A 19,331-nucleotide genomic window follows, 5' to 3' on the forward strand; every position below is an offset into this window, starting at 1 on the left:
TTTTCAGCAGTTACAATAGATGTTTTAAAAACATTTCCTTATTCAAACCTTCAGTTCATTCAGGGCTGGTGAAATACAATCCTTCCTGTTGTCTCCTGCCCTCAGTGTATCCTCTGGGTACAGCAACCAGCAGGACCTCCCTCTTTCTCTCTCCTTGCTCTTCACTTGCCTATCTCACCTTTTAGATCACTGCTTCAGGTAGTTTGCTGGGCTGCCTCTCTAATCTGCTGCCCCTACAGCTATCCAGCCTTTGCAAAGGCTTCAGAAGAGTCATACATCAAAATAACTATTCCATCAAAACTGAGCCACATCTGAGAACATGGTTGAACTCATCAGCATTTTATTTCAAAAGGGAACACGGATAAGAAGAAGTTCCATCGGTATCAAAATGTCACGTGTTAATATTTAAGGAATGACGACGATGTCACTGTCATTTTACTTTCCTTTTCTCCTGTCCTCTCAAACTTGACCTGACCTGGGATTCAACCATCAGAAATGTTGTCACCATAACTTGCTTCTCGTGCTAAAAGAGCACAAATAGGCTGACCTCAGCTCACAATAGAAACGTCTAGAGTGGCAAAAGGTAAACAATAGTACACATGATCTTGACTGATTCATTTATACCCATATGCTACCTGCAGCGCAAGTGGCCACGCATCAATGAGATGATAGAAGTTTTCCTTTCTTTTCTATCCATTCACTTCCCTACTCTGTTTACCTTAACAGCAGGAGTCGTCTTAACAGTTGTTAGTGAGATAAGATACAGAATCGAATACATCTTCTTGTCCCTCAGGAAAGACTTCTGGTAATTTTGGAATGAATGTCTTATTCTCTCCAGGACACGCTGAATGTAAATTTCGAAAGAGGAATTTCTCCAAATAATTATAGCTTAAATGCTGAATTCCACATATATTTATTTTCTTTGCTTTTTTGTTGGTGCACATTGCATACATGCTTTAAGATATTTCTTTTTTGTGGTTGCTATGGTAAAAAGCAGTCCCTAGTCCTTTTACTTAAAACCCATGAACTGTAATTAACTGTTTAATGTTGTAACATACAACAGCTCTAGTAACACCTTAACAGCTTTGAGCATGATACTCCATCATCTCAGCAGATGGTGATTTTTGGCATTCTGTGTTTCCAGTTTATTCTTCTCCTTTATACTCCTTGCCATTTTATCTTTTGACAAATGCTTCTGGACTAACTTAATTGCAATTTGATTATACTGAGGCATTCCTCATATCTTTTTGTATTTCTGTTAACAATGACCAATACATGAAAAAAATGTTTGTACATGTATCCCTGGCAGCTAGTATAAAAGCAGATTTTAAAGTGCTTTAAGAATCTGTTTCTTCTCATCTTTAACCATAAAAATACAGTCTTGAAATACCCCTAGTATACTATAGGAGGCCTACACCTCAGCAGAGAAGGAGACATAATTGATTCTTTAGTGAAGAAAGAGCCACCCTGAATATTTGTCAAGAGTCTGAATTAGATAAGAGTTACCAAATTCAACTTGTTTTATGAAACGGAGTTGCCCTTTGTTATCATTTCTATAGAGCTAGAGACTGAATTCCCCTTGAATTTTGCTCATTGTTTTAGAGATTTATGATTCATGTAAATCCCTTTTAACATGGAGTTTCAATCATATTTAGAAAAAAGCTGACTTTGTCCATACATTATCAAGAGCAAGATTGTCTGGTGAAACTGGTTTTCAGCTGCTCTTCCTCTTTCTCCCATATAATACGTTTGTATTACATTTCTATTTTTTTTTTCAATTAGAAATGGATTCTTTGGATTTAAAATCAGGACTGTTCTTCATTTTGCTCCTTGAAGGGATTTTATGTATTAAGCAGGCAGGACACTTCAGATGTGTAAATCTGTAATACAGGACCAAGTAAACTTTTTTTTTTTTGGTACCTTCAGCAGCAGAATTAGAATTTCTTCTTATTTAGGAAAAGAAAACAACAGGGAAAAAGGAAAAGAACAGTTTTCCCAGAATCACAACAAGATAATTTTGCAGTTTCAAGTTTTAAAATATGAATGTCTCATTCACAGCTATTTCCTGGCTGTCTCCAGGTTTCTGTGATTATTATTTATTCAGTACTGATACTACACTTGACATTGTGCAAATACAGAAAGAGATATTCATGTGGACTATCTGCCAGGATTTCCTAGTTGTTAGTGGCAGTGTTAGCCTCTTTAAGCAAAAGCTTGAGGCTGTCTTTAAAATGGAGATGCTGATCCATCCTGCCAACGTGCAGCTTCATACATATGACTGTGGGAAACACGGCCGAAATGCACCCAGCAAGGCTTTGGGAGGATGGACTCAGTGGAGTTTAATTTAATTAGGACAGTCGCAGTGTGTGGTAGCTCTGACTGATCAACCTTTACAAAATCACAGAATCACAGAATCACAGAATGTTAGGGATTGGAAGGGATCTCGAAAGATCATCTAGTCCAATCCCCCTGCCAGAGCAGGATTGCCTAGACCATATCACACAGGAACGCGTCCAGGCACGTTTTGAATGTCTCCAGAGAAAGAGACTCCACAACCTCTCTGGGCAGCCTGTTCCAGTGTTCGGTCACCCTCACCGTAAAGAAGTTTTTCCTCATATTTATGTGGAACCTCCTGTGTTCCAGCTTGCACCCATTGCCCCTTGTCCTGTCAAGGGATGTCACTGAGAAGAGCCTGGCTCCATCCTCATGACACTTGCTCTTTACATATTTATAAACATTAATGAGGTCACCCCTCAGTCTCCTCTTCTCTAAGCTAAAGAGACCCAGCTCCCTCAGCCTCTCCTCATAAGGGAGATGTTCCACTCCCTTAATCATCTTCGTGGCTCTGCGCTGGACTCTCTCTAGCAGTTCCCTGTCCTTCTTGAACTGAGGGGCCCAGAACTGGACACAATACTCCAGATGCGGCCTCACCAGGGCAGAGTAGAGGGGGAGGAGAACCTCTCTTGACCTGCTAACCACACCCCTTCTAATACACCCCAGGATGCCATTGGCCTTCTTGGCCACAAGGGCACACTGCTGGCTCATGGTCATCCTGTTGTCCACTAGGACCCCCAGGTCCCTTTCCCCTACGCTGCTCTCCAACAGCTCTGTCCCCAACTTGTACTGGTACATGGGGTTGTTCTTGCCCAGATGCAGGACTCTACACTTGCCCTTGTTATATTTCATTAAATTTCTCCCCGCCCAACTCTCCAGCCTGTCCAGGTCTCTCTGAATGGCTGCGCAGCCTTCCGGCATCTCAGCCACTCCTCCCAGTTTTGTGTCATCAGCGAACTTGCTGACAGTGCACTCTATTCCCTCATCCAAGTCATTAATGAATATATTGAATAGAACTGGTCCCAGTACCGACCCTTGTGGGACTCCGCTAGACACAGGCCTCCAACTGGACTCTGTCCCATTGACCACCACTCTCTGGCTTCTTTCCTTCAGCCAGTTCACAATCCACCTCACTACCCGATCATCCAGACCACACTTCCTCAGTTTAGCTGCGAGGATGCTGTGGGAGACCGTGTCAAACGTTTTACTGAAATCGAGATAGACCACATCCACAGCTTTACCATCATCTGTCCACCGGGTAACATCCTCATAAAAGGCTATCAAGTTGGTTAAGCATGACTTCCCGTTGGTGAAGCCATGCTGAGTGCCCCTAATGATCCCCCTGTCCTTGATGTGCCTAGAGACAGCACCAAGAACAAGTTGTTCCATCACGTTTCCGGGGATGGAGGTGAGGCTGACCGGTCTATAGTTGCCCGGGTCCTCCTTCTTGCCCTTTTTGAAGACTGGAGTGACATTCGCTTTCCTCCAGTCCTTAGGCACCTCTCCCGTTGCCCACGACTTAGCAAAGATGATGGAGAGTGGCCTAGCAATGACTTCCGCCAGCTCCCTCAGCACCCGCGGGTGCATCCCATCAGGGCCCATGGATTTATGGACGTCCAGATTGCTTAATTGGTCCCTGACCCAGCCCTCATCAACCAAGACAGATTCCTCCTCTATCCTGACTTCTTCTGAGGCCTCAGGGGTCCGGGGCTCCTCAGGACAGCCTCCAGCAGCATAGACAGAGGCAAAGAAGGCATTCAGTAACTCCGCCTTCTTTTTATCCTCTGTCTCCAGGGCCCCCACCTCATTCATCAGTGGGCCTACATTGCCTCTAGTGTTGGTTTTACCTGCAATGTATTTGAAGAAGCCCTTTCTGTTGTCCTTGACCTCTCTTGCAAGGTTTAATTCCAAGGAGGCCTTAGCTTTCCTAGTTGCCTCCCTACATCCTCTGACAACAGACTTATATTCCTTTCAAGTGGCCAGCCCCTCCTTCCACGATCTGTACACCCTCTTCTTCCACTTGAGTTTGCCCAGCAGTTCCCTCTTTAACCATGCAGGTCTCCTGGTACCCTTCCTTGACTTCCTACCTGCTGGGATGCTCTGATCTTGAGCTCGGAGGAAGCAGTCCTTGAATGCTAACCAACTATCTTGGGCCCCCTTACCTTCTAGTACCCTGTCCCATGGGATTTCCCCTAGCAATTGCTTGAAAAGGCCAAAGTTGGCCCTCCTGAAGTCCAGGGTTGTGATTCTGCTAGCTATTCTGGTCCTGCCACATGAGATCCTGAACTCTACCATCTCACGGTCACTACAACCAAGGCTGCCCTCAACCTTCATCTCTTCAACCAGACCCTCCTTGTTAGTGAGAATAAGATCCAGCAGCGCTCCTTTCCTAGTTGGCTCATCCACCATTTGCATCAGAAAGTTATCATCAATGCACTGGAGGAACCTCCTGGACTGCTCCTTTAAGAGCAGTCATGATAATATCAAAAGCTGGAAATATTTTAGGGAAAGATAACTGTGAAGAATCAATCCTCCTGAGTTGACACCTGAAGAATCCGAGAAAGACCATTTGCCTGAATGCTACATGCTTTTAAAATCCTGTGTCTTCTGTGAAGTCCATGAACTCTTTTGTAACTTACCTGTAGGACCTACCAACAGCCCGTGTGCTTAATTCACCTGGACAGTGATGCTGATGTCCCTCAAGTTGTTGCTGCCATTGACAGACGGACTGTTGCCAGACTGACATCTGCCACTGGCTTTGTCAGAAACAATATCTTCCAAATGGTATCAGTGGAAGGCTTTTGTCAAGGTCTCATTTCTCAGATCAGTGGCATTTGACAAAAAAATACCCTTAGTCTAAATGAGAGGATTTGTTGTCTGTTTATTAGAAGAGTTACCATCTTTGGATTTCCTCTCCAGTGGAGCCACAGCAAAATCATTCCAATAGACAGGATCTTTAGTGACTGTTTCTTGACTTTATACCTGAAAGAGCAGAAGGTTTGCTGTCTGCTGTTTCATGAATGAAGAGTATTTCCCCCTGATCACTTAAAAAAATATCAAATCCCATCAAATCTTACATACACCCTCCCCCCCAACTTGAAGTGAGGGAAAAGGTGGAATACAAATACTTATCCTTGCTTTCTCCCTGGCTAGGATGAGGGTTTCGTCGTCTCGTTCTTCCAGATACCCCAGCAGAATGAATGGTTGACGACAGTAAGCTTATCTCTTTGTCTGAGATGGTGATACCACCCATCCAAACTAACACCCAAAGGCCTTTGTTAGAGCAGCACAGGTCATATGTAGGAGTCAGTATCAAACAGCTCCACGTCCAGAAATGAACACATCTGCCATGTATTGTACAGAAGCAGCCAAAACAAAAAGACTTGTAGAAAAATAAACAAACCTCCGAGGGATTTGAAAGCTGAAGTCAAACTTACTGAGCTCAGTTCAGAACTGTGAAGAAAGTTAAAAAGGGATATATCAAATCTAATGTATAAATTACAATTCCTGTATTAGTCATAGTTATTGTATCTCAAATTTTGTTTGGAAGAAGAAAGGGACTGCTCAGATTTCCTTACCTCTCACCACTTCAAAAAAGACTTCCGTTTGCCTGCAAGCAATTTTTTACACTAAGCAAAATGCCTGGTTTACACTCAGAGGAAAAGTTTAATTAACTCTCATTTTTAAATCCTCCACAATATTTATTCAAAAGATTGGCAAATTCCAGGAAGTTCACCCATCCCTGAAAGAGAAGTTTTGTAAACAAATCTGGCCATAAATTTATTTTAACGGCAGCAACCCTACTAATCTGTCAAGATGTAGTTTGCTTCTGACACTTGATTAAAATCTTTTTGCTTAAGAATAGAAAGTAATTTGCTACAAACAAACCATTTAGCTGGGACATGGTGACTGCCCCTATGATACTTCACAGAGCATTTAATTCATTTCAACAGAAAAAAGCTAATAGTATGTTTAGCACAATTTTCCTTTTTTTTTTTTAACAGAAGCAAGGCTAAATTTCTGTATTCACAAAACAGCAACAACATTAGAGGTTTCAGGGTCTGTAAAATACATTTACGGTGTATCCCGCAACCTGGACCAACATTACTCCACATCCTCTGGACACAAATGAGGGGAGTGCTTTAGGCTGTGGTTCCACAGGCAGTTGCCCAGATCCCCTATTTCCTGGCCATTCATTTCTGGCCATGTCATCCACTCGCTCGATCCTTATCCAGAATCAATTCATGGATCCAGTTCCCTGTATGGCAACACCAGCAGTTGTGCAGGCACAGGCCGGGCTGATATGAAACAACTGAGAGCAGACTGTACAGCTTAGGCTGGTTTTGTCAAGAAAAATGCCTATGTCCAGAAAAATGGTTTATGCAAGGAAATAATCTCAGAGGTTTGCAAATATCAGTAAAGCAAAATGATGAAAACCCGCTGTCTGCTGTTAGTGTCAGTTGAAACAAGAGGTACATAGGTGCTGTTGTTAAACATGTGTCAGCATTACCTTCCTTTGCATTAAGACCGTCCATCCAACTGGACTGCTGGGTGTGTGAACATTTTGGGGTGTCCACCTCTTAATTCTTACAGAGATTTGGCATGTCATCTCACTGCTGCCCCTTAGCATAGGAAAACAATTCGTGAATTTATTTTATGTCATAACTTCATAAACCTGTGCATATCCTGGGGTAAAGGCAAAAGTCAGTAGAGCCATGACAGTTTGTACCAGCAGGGAAAACGTCCATCCTTCCTGCCACTTCCCCAGCTCCTTCAAACCTAAAAGGCTGATCCAGATCCAAGTTAAGTCAGTGAGAGCTTTCTCTCTGTGCTGGATACAGCTCTGGGCAAGTATGCAGCCTCTGAAGTACAGCAATTAAGATATTGAGCTAATGTTAGTAATCCTTTCCTGCCTGCCTGGAACACCCAAACTGTCTGAGCTAGCCTTCGTCTCAGGCAAAAGCCTGAGGAAATCAGCTAGCTTTATGTTGCATCTGAAAGGTCAGTCTGTGTCCCCGTGGACTAAGAGGTATGGGGGAATTCCAGAATTTGCTGCCAGCTTCTTGGTATTTATTTCTGGAAGCTGTTAGCTTAGATTTTTTAGCTAATCTTAGTTAAGGGGAACTGAGATTATAAGAGTGAGGGTTTTAGAAAGTCACATTTATAGGTGCTTTAAAATGTGTTTATGAATCTACAATCCTTGCTTTTCAGGTTCCGTTTTAGATGGAATTTTAATTCAACTTTATTTATGGACACTCAGGACAGTGCACATATTCTTTTCTAATACCGCATGTAAGAACTTCTTTACTAAGTGAACCTCCCTCTAAAGCAAAGAAAATACCCCTAAAAATCCTGGCACAGTTTGACATTAGTAACTTTATACATTATTATTATTGTGAGACATTTTAGTACCTAAATAATTCTTTATTTGAGGGAACTTGTGATACACACTTTTTGTGGCATTTAAAATTGGCGTAGAAAAGGAAAAAAATCCCCTGTAAGGATTTGTATTTGATGGTGTGAAACAATGAGTTTTTAAAATATAAGCAAATGAATTTAGCAGCTTATTGCTTAATTGAGATTTGTGCTATTTAAAAGTAAATGGAGTGGTGGGTGTCTCAAATATTCTAACCCTTCTCAGGCTGAAAAATAACATTCTTTTACATTATTGACTCTGATTCCCCCTGTGATTTAATCCTTTTCTTTACATGGTTACTGGGTAGAAATAGTGGGAAAGTCACAACCACAAGCAATAACATGGCAATTAACTCAGAGGTACTGGTGGGACATTTAAGTAATTTTAAGTCAACATATATAAACATTACATTGCTGGCTTGAAAATCTGGATGTTGTTTGCAGCTGGAGGATTTGATTGCTTAATTGATTTTGATTTTCAAATTGCTTTTGAAAATCAACCACTGGTTTGAATCTGCTCCAGATGGGCAATGACTGAAAATTGTTATAATCTGGCACGTACTTGGTAGCACAGAGAAGTGAGTTGATGGCCTCGTTAAAAGTATCTCAAACATATGCACTGATTAAAAAAACCCTCATCTCTGGCTCAGCAGGGTCTTGGCTGAGGGGAACCGAACGGCTTTGTCACCCCTAAAGGCTCTTTCTGGCATGACAACAGAAGGAAGTTCATAATGCTGTTGCACACAGAGGTGAATATAAAATATGTTATGGTCCAATGTGCCTGCCTGTCAGGAAATGCAATATGTCATAGGCCAGTGCTTGTTACCACTGTGGTCAGTGTGAACTCTTGTTCCACTGTACTCACATGTCCCCTCGCCTGAATGAGAACCACACAATTGAGATCATCGGGTTTAGGAGTCTGGGATTTATTTTTCCACCAACAGGTCATCAAAATTATTGCCTACCTGGTTAAAAAATGGTAGAGAGAGACAGGCAGTAGGGGTTGGAGGGATCTGAACATCAGAGCTAGCCATCCCAAACCCCCGTTATTGTCACTGTGGAGAAACAGACCTTTCAAAAGTACATCCTAAAGGCGAGGGCTAAAGTTGGTCACACCAGTTGTGCCCTAGTAGTGCTACTTTGTTTCCAAAAGAAGCCTAGGGTGGCTATATAACATTAACATATGCAGGTCTATATTTTAGTTATTTCAAGGTAGGTAAGATAAATCCCATCCTCAACAGCGTCGCATCATTCTGACTGCTACTTGCTGAAGTGCTATGTCAGTACCTTTGCACTTCTTTCACAGCCTCTGAACAACTGTGAACGGGGTCTCTCCCATTTTCAATAACAAGCCTGGCAAAGACACTGACCAAAATGATGTCCCTGGCACATAATGTCTCTGATTTTTAGTATGCTTTGTAACCATTGCCTACATGAATCAAACAGCTCTTTTCTGTTTAGACAGCTGGATTTCTGTGTGGCACTAGATGGCAATATTCCCTCAGCTCCAGCAATGGTCAGGGGAGCAGTACATGGCAAAGGGACGTATTCTGACCTTGTTTCCTTGATATCACCCATATAGCTCGTAACAGACAGGTTTTATGTGACTGAGGCCAATCTGGGCTGCAGAGGTTTTTTTCTCTCTGTGCATTCACCCACCTACCTTTACAGCTTCACAGTTCTCTGTCAAAACATTTGTTGGACAGTACGCTTACTGTCTAGGGTCCTCCGTTTCATTGAGAAAGCTCTTGTGGTCTCAGGCTGTTCCATGATGTTGATGCTCACATCCACAGGCAAGAAGTATCTACATCCAGGGTATTACACTGCTTTCCTGCTGCCTTTTGCTTATTCATATGGTGGCAGACTCAGTCAAATCATTACTCAGATATAATGTTGCCTCATGTCACTTTTAAGTGGTTTATTTTTTTCACTCGTATTTGCTCTCAGATAAAATAAGCATAATCTAAACTCAGCAACTGTAAAACAGTGATTCTGTGTCTGTACCCAGATGAATTTGGCCCTATCCCCGTGTGGTATTTCTAAAGGCTTTCTCTAGTGACAGAGCTTACAGGCAGCAAGGAACAGAGCCAGCAATGAACATTGCATCTGTCTCCTTTGCATGATTAAGATTTTGATTGCCTTTGGGCCACTTTATTCAGGCCCAGGCCTATTGAAATTGCACCTTTTAAAATCAGGCTTGTCATTGATCTTTGTGAGGCCAGGATTATTATAATTATTTTCCAATAGCCTAGATGAAATAGTAGTGCTACCGAAATGTAGAAAGATTCCAAGGATGGCTTTAGACAATGTATGTCCCAGGCAAGATATTGAGGTAGAAACTGAAATTACAGGATCATAGAATCACTTTAGTTGGAAAGGACCTTCTGTTCAATATCTTTATCAATGATCTGGATGAGTGCACCCTCAGTAAGTTTAGACAACACCAAGTTGGGTGTGAGTGTTGATCTGATTGAGGGTGGGAAGGCTCTGCAGAGGGATCTGGACAGGCTGGATCGATGGGCCGAGGCCAACTGTATGAGGTTCGACAAGGCCAAGTATCGGGTCCTGCACTTGGGTCTCAACAACCCCATGCACCGCTACAGGCTTGGGGAAGAGTGGCTGGAAAGCTGCCTGGTGGAAAGGACCTGGGGGTGTTGATCGATGGCTGGCTGAACATGAGCCAGCAGTGTGCCCAGGTGGCCAAGAAGGCCAACAGCATCCTGGCTTGTATCATAAATAGTGTGGCCAGCAGGACTAGGGCAGTGATCGTCCCTCTGTACTCGGCACTGGTGAGGCTGCACCATTGCTGTCTACAAGTACCTGAAATGAGGTTGTAGCGAGAAGGGTGTTAGTCTCTTCTCCCAGGTAACAAGCAATAGGACGAGAGGAAATGGCCTCAGGTTGTGCCAGGGGAGGTTGAGACTGGATATCAGGAAAAACTTCTTCATGGAAAGGGTTATCAAAACAGTGGAACAGGCTGACCAGGGAAGTGGTGGAATCATCATCTCTGGAGGTATTTAAAAGACGAGTAGATGTGGTGCTTAGGGATATTGTTTAGTGGTGGACTTCGTAGTGTTAGGTTGTTGTGGAATAGTTATTTTTTTCTGTTGCCTTACTGTCATAGGACCACCCAAGCCTCCTCTTCAAGCCGATGCCTGCCACTTCCCATTCACCCCACCACAAAACCTTTTTTCCAACTTATGAACCTACCTCTGTGCTGCTGCAGCTGTTCTGCCACACGCTTCTTAGAGTGAAGATCCCAAAACCACACCCACTAACTCCCTCATCCTCTTATTGCACATCTCTGTGTCCTGAAAGCAGGACCCCAGCTTCACATGGCCCACCTTTTTCTTTCTTCTACCCCACAACGTTCCCAGCAGAGATCCAACTTTTTCTCCACCACTTCCCTTCACTGTCTCATACTTCACAGTCCTCTGCCTCACAAGTCTCTGTCCTCATGTCCTCACATAGCTGAGTAAATTGTGGTACTACTGTGTTGGGTATTGCTAAGCATGAGAATGGAGCAGAAACAAAAACGATACACCAGATCCTCAGGTGGTATTAGGCTGCTGTATGCCATCTGATCCATGGTAAAATTAGGACTGAGTCTCTATACATGCTGCAGTGGCCATCAGTCAGCTGATGGGTGGTCAGTTGATGGGGAGACAAGCTCACAGGAACATCAGAAGCATAGAGCTCCAAGCAGTCGCCTTGCAGTTATTTAACATCCCACATAAAAGAAAGAGTATTGTCCTCTTTCAGACACTTCAGTCTGACAGCCAGACTGCAGCTTATACTGTGAAACAAATAGGGAAGAGGGTGAAAAGTCCCTCCTTACTCCCTTACACATGTCTTCTAGATGCCAGGTACAGTCATAGAGGAGGGCAGAAGCCACATTTTCCCCAGGGGAAGCCTATGCTAGGAGGCATATGCAGTACTTATTTTTTCCTCACTGGCTTTCCCATGCCAATACCTGGAGGAGAAGGTCCTCTCCCAGCTATGGGCTGTTGTTGGGCTCCAATCTACCGAGGAGAAATGAGTCAATTCAGTGGCCTTTGGGGCTTGAGGCGAAGATCATTGGAACTCTGGAGCAATGAGACAGAAAAGGATGAGGATGAGGGAAAAGCAGAATAAGTACAAAGCAAGCAGCTGAGGTAGAGATTTGCTAGTGGTTTGTGCTATATCTGATTTAAAAAATAAAGAAGGAAAATATAGAGCTAGTTCTGACCAGTGCCTCTGGGGAAACACAGCCTTTGAGAGAGGTGAACGAAGATGGCTGTAATACACTGTGGCACCTCAGGGACCTGTCACGGGTCAGTCCCCACCACAGCCTTGGCAGCCCAAGCAAAACCGGAGTGTATCCAGGGCTACATGCCCTTATCTCATCACACGCCCCTCCTCTGTTCCCCTGGAGAGCTACAGAGCCCAGTTGAAGATCTCAAAGTTCTTGAAAGCATAAACAAACAAAACTTCACACTGTTAGGAAGCAGGGAATTATTCTCACTCCTCCTGTTCAAAGGATAGAGGAACTCAGGTGTAAAAAGCTGTCCACCTCCAAGGGAATCTCCACCACCTGATCCCTCACCCTGTACTTTTTTTGTGTTAATTCCATACTCTTTTTTTTTTCCAAAGCCAACAGAAAATATTTTATTTGTGATAAAATGCAAGGTTGCTTTTTCAAAATATAATCAATTCCCTTTTGCTGATAAGTAAGATATAGTATGTTTCATGATGCAAATGCCTGTTTAAGTAATTCTGGGTGGTATGTTAAAATACTTGACTAAGTGAAGTGCATCATGCTGTGTACATAGAAACCTCAGAGTTTCTGTACCTATATTTGCCCAGAGCATTCTTTCTTGTTGCATTTGCATCATTTGCTACTTCACATCCTTGTTTATATATATTTACCAATCAGCTCAGGTGGCCAAGCAATTACAATAACAGACAAACTTGTAATACACAGTAAATACTGTATCATGAGTTACAAAGTATTGCCACATGGGTTCACACCCTGATCCAATATCCAGTAAACTCAGAAAGAAGACTCCAATGGCCTGGACACATTTTTCACTGAATCTTTACTTGCACTGGAACTTTTTTTGGAAGGCAAATCACACAATTAAAATTCAGGCGACACATGTGACTGGTGTGGACAAGCAACATCATTTCTCACAGGTATTGAATGTTCTACACCACCACGTTTTTGATCTTGAACCACAAGACAGAAAGTAGTCTGATAACATCTACTTTTGCTCAGGTGAATGAATATTGAAGCTTGTTTCACTGAGTTCCCTGTTGCGTCAATGCTGAAGAAAATGCAATATTTTTATGCAGCACAAGAACTTCTTAAAGAGAAAAACATTTGGCAACAATATGCTTTTTACAGACATGGTGTTTTACAGTCATCATGATTGAGCTTGGGAGTGGGACTAAGAACTTTGGCTTTTCTGGACTTTCCGTGTGGCTTGGAGAAGTCACTTGACCTCTTTGCAGGGAGGATTCAAGTGCATCTGGAGCTTTCTTGAACTTACGTCCTCATAATCACCTGTCTGCCTCAGTCCACATTTGTCAAGATGGAATGGAGGGAATGGGAAAGATCAGAACTATCTCCACTATCTTAATGCCTTACATACTCCCAGTCCTCTTAAAATAAGTGCTCAAATTCTTTGTTGCAAAAGACAGACTCCCGGGATTCCTTCTTCTCTGGCAAATGCTTTCATCCCTCGGGTGTATAACTGCTGGAGCAACGGGAGAACTTGTTTTCAGCACTGACAACAGCAACATTTTCAGACTGCTGTGTGTACTTACCCAGATTTGTGGCTGTTCTTTATTTAAATTTGGATCCCCAAAAAAGCTCTTGGTGTGATGGAATCAATTCTTATTAACAGGCACCTCAAGTTAATGATCAGGGACGTGACTAGTGGGTTTATGTGTCTACAAGTCAGTGATAGGCAATAGATGGCCCAGATATCTGTCTGAGACTTTTTTGCATAATTGTATGGGTTACTAACCTTGCTAAGCTGGGATTGCTCTAGGTGAGATTAAAGGTAGCCTGGGTAGCACTCATGACTTTTCGTTTGCTCACAAATGGTATGGAGGAAGCTTTTAGCTGAGAAATCAAATGAAATGGTGCATAAGGTTTTGGTGTAGGATGCTAAGGTACTGTTTTAATATTTTGGGAAAGGTTACCAAGGCAGCGGATGGAGAAGCTGTACTGTTTAAAGAGAAAGGAGATGAAAATAAAACCTGACAGTCTAGGTAATTTAATTAATGAAATAACAATAATAAATACTCTTGAACTGATGTTGGATCAGGTGTGTGAAAATTCTCCTTAGGCTGCTCAATTTTTGTTGAGTAATTACCACGGTAAGAGCAAAATGTCTCCTTTCCTGCAAGTTGGCTAAGCAGAAGAGAGTCACTACTCTGGCTGAAATAGCCATTAATGGGAAAATTATGTCTTGAACCTCTGATGCGTTTGAAAAGAGAGAGAACATTTCTTTCCTGTTGACAGACTGGAAGTCAATTGAGAATTAAACGCATAGAAAAAAGATTAATGTCCTGAACCTGCACATTTTGTTATGCAAGTAGACTACTTCTCTGAAGCTGGCCTCTGTTAAAATCCCTCACTTCCCGGAGGACAGGCAATTGAAAGCTTGCACATCAAGTTCTGCTCTGTCCCACCAGATATCTTCCCATATTCTTTCTCTCTGCATCCCAACCTAAGACCAGTGCAGTCTCTCACACTCCGATCTGTTGGTCTTTCCCCTGGAAGCAAGATTCTTTAATTTCTTGAAAGATGTAGCATCTTTCTCACATTCTTCACCTTACCTGATAATCCAGAAGACATTTTTTCAGAAGAGCAGTTTTTCTGCGCTACTCTAAAATGCCCAGGTTTCAAACTGTCTTGAAAACCAAGGAATGATTAAAAACCCAGTTTGTTTCTTGATCTTTTTCATTTGCTCCAATTCATTTTTATTCTCTCTATTTTGCCTGCAAACTCCCTGGTTGCATTCTCGCTCACACTGCCTTGACCTGTTTTCATCTACCTGCTTTATATTCCCGGGAATCTCATTCCTGACCTTCCTGCAGCGGCAGAGCTACTGTTGCCAGCCTCGCCAGGGAACTTCTGCCTTGCTCACCTTTTCCTAGCTCATCTGTTCCTAACCAGCTCTGTATTTGATCATATGCATATACTTATTTCTACTTGATTTTCAAACTGCTTGGGGCTCCCCTTTAACTCTGTCTGCTTTTTCACCTGATTTCTCACAACCTGGCAGGATGAATCAGAGAACCACAGAAATCCATTCAGCAGAGGAGTATAAGAAAAGAGGGATCTAAAGGAGGTACTGAGAGATACTGGCAGTGACTGAAGGAAGAAGGAGCCAGAGCCCTTTCTGCTCATACTCGCTCCACCCGTGTGAGCTGCCCTCCGCACTCTCCTCCCTCACTGTGTGCTACACTTGGCTCTCTCCCCGTCTCTCTGGTCACCTCTACAGTCTCTTCTCATAACATGCTTGAACCATGAGGCTTATCAGGGACTACCTGAAAGACCTGGAGACATGCTTCATAGAGAAAACAGAAATTAACTACTCCATGGATATTCACATAGAACCTGAAATAGTTACCTATTGCACTTCCAGGCGAAGCTGGGGGAAGACTGGCATTTGAAGTGCATGTGTATTCCAGATGCCTTTGCCATCCATGTCTCCCATATCCCTCTATAATGCCTTTGTCACAAGATATCATAGAAACACAGAATGGTTTGGGTTGGGAGGGACCTTAAAGATCATCTAGTTCCAACCCCACTGCCATGGGGACGGACATCTTCCACTCATCCTGGTTGCTCAAAGCCCCATCCAACCTGGCCTTGAACACTGCCAGGGAGGGGACAGCCACAACTTCTCTGGGCAACCTGTTCCAGTGTCTCACCACCCTCACAGGAAAGAATTTCTTCCTAATATCTAATCTAAATCTACCCTCTTTCAGTTTAAAACTGTTACCCCTGGTCCTGTCACTACATGCCCTTGTAAAAAGTCCCTCTCCAGCTTTTCTGTAGGCCCCCTTCAGGTATTGGAAGGCTGTGTAAATGCAGAGAAGAGTCTGATTTATGTATATGGACACTGAACTCCTGCTCAAAGTAGATCTGTGTTGATTCTGATATGAAGGAAGGACAAAACAAAGAAGTTCAAATATGTATTTATAGGAAAAAAAAACAACCCCCAAAAAGCCTAGCCTAAGAAGTAAGAGAAAGAAAATAAAGGACAAAAGATTGTGACCTCTGAGTTCTGGGGAAGGCCTGGCTATTCAGAGCATAGGTTGAAAACAGTCCCATCACTCCAGCTAGATATTAAGCAAATTTAAAAATGTATCTGAAAGACTGGTTAATTTAAAACTTAGCCCAGGTGTTTCTATAGTTCTTTCAAGATTAAAAGAAACAGCAGTATAATGGGATAGATTATACATTGCAACTAAAAGGAGGGAATAAAGCTAGCAGCAGTTTTACAGTGTTCTGATAATTAGTAAAAGATCACAAGCGTATTGGTACAAGCCTGGTTCATGCCTGTGCACACACATCTCATCTTTGTGAGATGTCCAGTCAGATCAAAAGCTTCTTTGTGGACCCAGGAAATGCATATGAAGGGATGGGCAATGATCTGGTAGGTAAAGGGACAGGCTAGACTTCTTGCCAATATAAACACATTTACGTTAGTAACTTATCAGCATTACTAGGTCATTTGAGAGTGAGGCTTTCCATATATATTTTTACTAACATAAAGTCTAGGCACGCATTTCCTGGGGCAATGGAAGATCAGCTTCCTCAGTACTACAGGCTGATGCAGTGTGTGCTTCCAGGTGATTCGATGTGGCCACATTCACCTTAAACCCAGGCTGCATCTGGACTTGGCAAGGCCCTAGAAGCACTTTAAAACAGATGCAGATAAACCATCAAACGATTGATTCCCCAAACCAGTATCAGATATGTAGGCATGTCTCAGTTCCCATCAGTAGATTTTACTGATGCACCTTTTCCAGTTTCATTATCTCTGGAGAATCCTCCGGGGAACATCTGTATGGTAGTTTAAGGTGTGCATGCAGCAAGCATAGGCAACACCTATCCCAGCGTTAAACTAGCTGTTCATGTTCAGTGTGTTCAATTAACATGCTCATACTACACAAAACACAGGAGCACAGGACGGAGCTTTCTGAACTACTGTCAGCTTTCACTGGGACAGTCACAGCGTGTCATGCAGAACCATCTAGAGATGCTAGCTTAGCTCACAAATCAGTGTGGTTTCTCCAGAGCTGTGTTAAACCTAAATATCTAAATTCTACTTCTTAGCAGGGCTGTTAAGTTTGTGTGGAGGTGCTCGAGAATCAACGAGACGAATCCCTGAGCAACCTGATCTAATTAAGCCTGCCTTGAGCAGGGTGTTTGACTAGATGACCTCCAGAGGTCCCTTCCAACCTAAATTATTCTTATGAGTCGATGCTAATGCACCTATATTGCATCTAGTTCTAGTATTAGTGTCACCTCTTACTATGATCCATGAAAAAATGCTAGGACTGCCCTTAGATTAAAAAAAAAAAAAAAGTTGCATGCGTGTATTGTGGGCTAGCGGGCTAAATGACTAATGTAAGGGAGCCAGTGCACTTTGCATAGTGGTCCATGCTGTTCTTGAGACAGCTACGGGAAAGCTAGCTTCATCATGTACATATGCTGTAATCTTGCCTCCACGTATGCAGTGTGTGTGGTCTGAGTAATTCTCTGATACCCAGAGAAATGAGCAAACTTCAGGTTCTTGGTTTAAGTAAGAAAGAATATTTGATCCTGGTGTGTGAAGAGAGCACCTCATTTGCCAGAGCAATGAAAGCAGCACAGTATTTCCAGATCTAGAACTTACTAGATTCTTTTGATAATGCTTCAATAAATAAGATGATTGCAGTGAAAGGACTATTAATGATTGTTTTCTTAAGTGTGGCCCAGGTCTGTGGATGGAGTGTCAGCAAGCAGCAGTTCTCTGACAAGCAAACAAGCTGACGGTGTTTAGAAACTCCCTTAGAGACACGGGTCCTTTGTTTCGTTTCTCACTCCACAACATGACAAAGAGGAAGAATTTAGGTGGAGCTGATGTAAACTAGGGAAAACATACCATGATCTTCCTTCAGTTTGCATCCTGGGAACGTGAAGGACAGGGTCATAAAGATGATGAAGAGCATGCTCCTTCTCCTCATTTCGCTGGGAGTAGTATCTGGTAAGAGCATGATTTCATTATGCTGCTAAAATTAGAACACTGTTGGCTGTTATACTTTCTCTTGGGAGCTTTATAATACATATTTAGGGATCAGACACGGATGGAAAAAATCAAGTAACAATTATTTTCCTACTGAAATAGATTGAGCTCTGTGGTTACAGCAGTATAATGAAGAAGAGAATATGACATCTTGCTAAGACACTTTGCTGGATGAGACATTAGCCACTGCTCAGTGTGACAGCACTGGAATGGGAAAGGAGGTCAGCTCTCCAAGAAACAATATCTAGCATTAGTACTCCAGTATTCTCCTTTCAGATATTGATAACATTTCTCTTTGATGAAGTAAAAGAAGCAACCAAACAGGAAAACACTTGTGGAGAATATTAGTAGTGTAATATCACTATCTTTGCCCAGTGTAAAAACATGGGAGATTTGCCAACATGAATATGTACATGTTAGCAAATTAAAGCAGATCTTGAAACTGCGGTCTTTGTGGCTCATGGAGCACTTGGTGTTGCTTGTAGTAAGCTAGCTGCTCCCGTAGGGTCACTTTGCTCTCAAGGAACTGAAAGAGTTCTGACAACCCTCAGGAACCTGTCAGTATTTGGTGGTTTTCCTGATGTCCCCAAAACTGTGATCAGGACACTGCATGTGAATCTCAGCTTTCCTTGAAAAATAGTGGTTTTCTAACCTGCGTGGTTGTGGAGAGAGAAAAGCTTGAAGGTGTGACTCAACCACACTGTAAAGACTAACAAATCACAGATAAGTGAGACTTAAATATACATACACTTCTCAAAGCCAGTCTCAGAATTTGTCAATGTTTGGGGTTGGTAATTCTGATAAATAATGTATTAAATTGCTTCAGGTATGTTTTGTTCTCTGAAGTAAGGAGGTAAGCAAGGACTTGTGAATATGGAAGGTGGGCTTTTGTAAAATCAGATGGAAGAAGAAGAGGCCATTTAGATGCAATACCGAAAATTTCAGTTAAAAATAAAGAGCAAGAAGAACTTGTGATATAGAAAGACAAATCCTGAATAAACAGCCAATGAAATCTTTAGAGATAATATAAAAATAGCAAGTCTTTTCTTTCTACATTTCTAAATGTTATAAATTATTTCAATGATTTTATGAATGGTTTCCATTCATGAACTGTGGCTTGCTGAGGGAACTGAATGCATCAGGTACTGTCCACTGGAGATTATACTCAAAGTTCAGCTCCGCTTATGGAAATGTATCCCCAGAAGCCCCTCTCAGCTCAGTCTCATTTGCATGGACGATTTTTGTTGATGGTGTTTTCCAGAATCTATAAGAACACTGATAAAAACTCAG

At 42.4% G+C, this 19,331-nt stretch overlaps 1 protein-coding gene across 1 annotated transcript in view; it reads left to right on the top strand.

The window, feature by feature from the left end:
• The window catches only part of CDHR3 (cadherin related family member 3), a 75,031-nt gene that overhangs the window by 10,348 nt on the left and 45,352 nt on the right, over nucleotides 1-19,331 (top strand). The window contains exon 2 of the mRNA XM_068400607.1: nucleotides 17,917-18,002. Coding sequence (XP_068256708.1) covers nucleotides 17,917-18,002 — 86 coding nt within the window. The remainder of the gene's footprint in view (nucleotides 1-17,916; nucleotides 18,003-19,331) is intronic.

Source organism: Nyctibius grandis, chromosome 5 (assembly GCF_013368605.1).
Source record: "Nyctibius grandis isolate bNycGra1 chromosome 5, bNycGra1.pri, whole genome shotgun sequence".
Lineage (NCBI taxonomy): Eukaryota > Metazoa > Chordata > Aves > Nyctibiiformes > Nyctibiidae > Nyctibius > Nyctibius grandis.